This window comes from Theobroma cacao, chromosome 2, assembly GCF_000208745.1.
Source record: "Theobroma cacao cultivar B97-61/B2 chromosome 2, Criollo_cocoa_genome_V2, whole genome shotgun sequence".
NCBI classification, from domain to species: domain Eukaryota; kingdom Viridiplantae; phylum Streptophyta; class Magnoliopsida; order Malvales; family Malvaceae; genus Theobroma; species Theobroma cacao.
The window spans coordinates 11,698,874-11,702,443 of record NC_030851.1 but is presented as its reverse complement, the minus strand read 5'-3'; the positions used below and the strand labels follow the sequence as shown (position 1 = coordinate 11,702,443).

The window sequence follows — 3,570 nt, the reverse complement described above, 5'->3', positions numbered from 1 at the left end:
TCTTTTATATATATATATATATATATATATATATATATATATAAATATCTATGTATTATAATAAAAAAAAACTATCCATTTTTTGTTTTGAAGTGTGTGTGACATATTCTAGACGTATCCTATACCATTATAGTTGAGTTGGTTAATGGTATTGTTACAGAATATTGATGGAGAGACGTTATAGGATGCTTGCTTTGGAGCCGCATGCATTTACGAGAAAGAAGAGAGGTTGGTCAATTATCAAATATGGTTTGTACGTCGTAACCCCCAGCTCTCTTAATAACAGTAAATCCACCACAATTACTCATATCGTTAACAGCTTCGATGACGGTTTTGGTTTCCCTGCCAAAGGCTTCCGAATTTGAAAAGCAACTGATATAACCTATTTTCCACCAACGAAACAGATGGAAAAACCATTTTATTTGGTGGTTTCAGGCTTTTTTTTTTTCAGGACTTATGTCTTCCCTAGACTAGTGACGGGCCAATCTCATGGAACATATCTCTGCAAAATACATTGTGGAAAACATAGCTACAAGTTTCATGTCAATGGACATCAAAGTAGAAAACGAGCAACCCCTTCTGGAAAATGAGGAAGCAGGAGAGAGGGTCCGAGAAGAGCAGCCAACCATTCCGGAAAATGCAACATCAGCACCCCAGAAGCAACCAAAAACCAGAAAACAAAAAGTCATGAGAAAAACCTTCAAAGGAACAGCCGTCTTGTCCAAGCTTCTCCCTACAGGTTCAGCTCTCACGTTCCAGCTACTGTCCCCAGCCTTAACAAACCAAGGCCAATGCAAAACCGAGGTGAGCCAATACTTGACGCTAGGCCTTGTGGGGTTTTGCGCTGTCTTGTGTTTCTTTCTTTCTTTCACGGATAGTTTCAGAGATGAAAGAGGGAAGGTTCGGTACGGGGTGGCTACATTCAAAGGGTTATGGGTGATGGATGGTCCAGTGAAACTTTCAGCGGAGGAGGCGGACAAGTATAGGCTCAAGTTCATTGATTTTTTCCATGCCCTGGTGTCCATAATGATTTTTACATCGCTTGCTCTGTTTGATCAAAATGTTGTCAAGTGCTTTTATCCAACGCCATCAGAGGAGACCAAAGAGCTGCTAACGGTATTGCCCGCCAGCATTGGAGCCATTGGCAGCGTTTTGTTTGTTTCATTCCCTACCAAGCGCAATGGAATTGGAAACCCTCTCTCCAAAAATTAGGCCCTCATCTTCCTATAAGTCGATCTGTTGTCGTAATATTTCCAAGATGCACAAGGTCCACAAGGATGTGAGCAATTTTTTCTGTTTGCTCTGCAAACGCCAGGCATTTCTCTGTTTCCAATTCTCCACCTGCCGTCCAAGTCTGTAATTCCATTGTAGAATGGTTGGGCGGTGATTATTTAAGCATTCAAGCTCGTCAATTAGCAATCTAAATTCGCGTCTCTTATTGTCTCAGATTAAGATACAATCAAGTCCTTTTGTCATCAATTCTTTATGATCTTGACAAAATATGATGCCCTAAAACGTGGTCTGTTCAAGGAGAAACAAATCAATAGTATCATCATATAATGACGAGGGGGTGGTTAAAGAATCTGAATCAATATTATTGTCTATACCTTGATATACATCAGGACCTTGTCCACGCCCCTTGAAGCATAATTCAGAATATATCCTACCAGAGAATGAAATTGAAAAGCTCAATCTTTGGAGGAATCCACAACTTATTTAAATTTATGTTATCCAATTTCAGTCTGAGTGAGAACGAAGATTAACTGCATGACACTTTGGTCAACGAGCTGTTTGTTCCACATTTCCACGGGAAAAAAATGGGAAACAAGAAGGAATGAAAATGTGGGTCCAGCAGAAGAAGAAAGACAATGACAATGGGCATGCGTTACGCGCCTTTTTTGGCGCATTGAAGTTGAACTGCAAAAACACCAAAAACTGATTTCGGACAAAAAGAAAAGAGATTAGCCAAGTACCATTGAGCTCAAGTAATTTGAATGCCCAATGCTAAAATTTTATTTGCTGAACAAGAACGGAGATATCAATCATCATGTGATGAAAGAGACTAACATTCCTAAACTACTGGCATATCATATATGGAAGATAAAAATACTTGTTATCTTTCATCAAATTTCTTAACAATCAATGTACAGTGTATATGATAAAAAATGTGTGTCACTTTGCATGGCCTTTTCTATAACATTCTAGTATGTAAAAAAAAAAAAAAACTTCCGTATGAAATTTGTATTTTCATTTTCATTATCACCAAGTTTTTTGGTGACACATAACAAGTTCTTTTCTATTCCATCCGATCAAATTTATTTAATGTCATATATATGTTGCTTCCATATTATGACGAATTTGCTTACGGATCTCAAAAGAGAAAGTTTTATCTTCTACATACTCTTCAGACTCATCGAAAGGATAACTTATCAATATCTAAATATATCAGGAAATTCAAGAGCATTTGCAATGACCCTGCTGCCATTGGCAAACCTATAAGTGATCAAACCAAAGTCTTTCAATTACTTAGAAGCCTTTGTTGGTCTCAAAAAAGGTGTTAGAGGAGAGGTGAATAACACTAAAATATTTTAAAGGGAACTTTTAAATCTAAAAAACTATTAAACAATTTTGGAATGGAAAGTTTAAAACTTGTTAAGGTTGAGAGACACCAAGTAAAGGGAAGGTTAGGAGAAGTGGACAAAACACAATATTTATAATGGTTCGGTCCACTTAACCTACATGCATTACCTTGATCTTTCCAATCAATGATTTTCAACTCAACTTCACTAAAATCAATGGAATTAATAGCTTCCACCAAGCTTTTACGAGGTGAGCTTTTAACCCTTACAACAATTCCTAAGCCTTCTTAAGCCTATAAACCCTTTAGAGTGCTTCACACACTCTAATCAATCAAAAAATGAAGAAAAGATGGAGTACAATTGATCACCTATTTGATCTAAGATGTACAAAGTTAAGTTCAACACTTTACAAAGGATGAAAGTGAAATAAAAGTGTAAAGATAATGTCTTTGGTCTTTTAAGCTCAAAATCACTTTGGATAATTTCTCTTTATGATTTTTAATTGTTGGAGAGGCTTTAAATAGTTGAAGAATCACTCTTGACCGTTAGAGATTGAAACTAGCCATTTTTTGCTGTTATTTTGTTCTTTTATGCTTAAATTCAAATGTGTAAACAGTGCTTCATTAATCGGTTAAAGGCAGGCTTTAACCAATTAAATCTTCTCTTACTTATACACTATTTCTCTATGTTAATTAATTAACGAAAGCTTTGTTTGATTAACAACTTTTTATTTTCAAGCACCTTCAAGCATTATTTTTGGCTAACTTCCTTTCACCTGATTAATGCATTCTTTAACCAGTTGAAGCTTTTCTCCATTCATCCTTAACTGATTAAAATGGGCTCAAACCAATTAAGAATTCTTTAACTTTAAATCTCTTGGTTTGTCACCTTAGACAATTATTAATATTTTGAATTTGAATTTAAATTTTGGCGCTTCTTGACACTTTAATTTTGACTTTTAACCAGTTAACTCTTTTTCGTTAACTGATTA

General features: G+C 35.7%; 1 protein-coding gene across 1 annotated transcript; it reads left to right on the top strand.

Annotated features, from left to right (window-relative positions):
* Nucleotides 310–1,644, top strand: LOC18608774. Its single transcript, XM_007043635.2, has one exon. The coding sequence runs from the start codon at nt 490–492 to the stop codon at nt 1,210–1,212; it is 723 nt and encodes a 240-aa protein (XP_007043697.2). The 5' UTR covers nt 310–489; the 3' UTR covers nt 1,213–1,644.

Excerpts from the sequence above, each read along its gene's own strand:
- LOC18608774 (XM_007043635.2), top strand. The coding sequence starts at position 490 with ATGGAACATATCTCTGCAAAATACATTGTGGAAAACATAGCTACAAGT.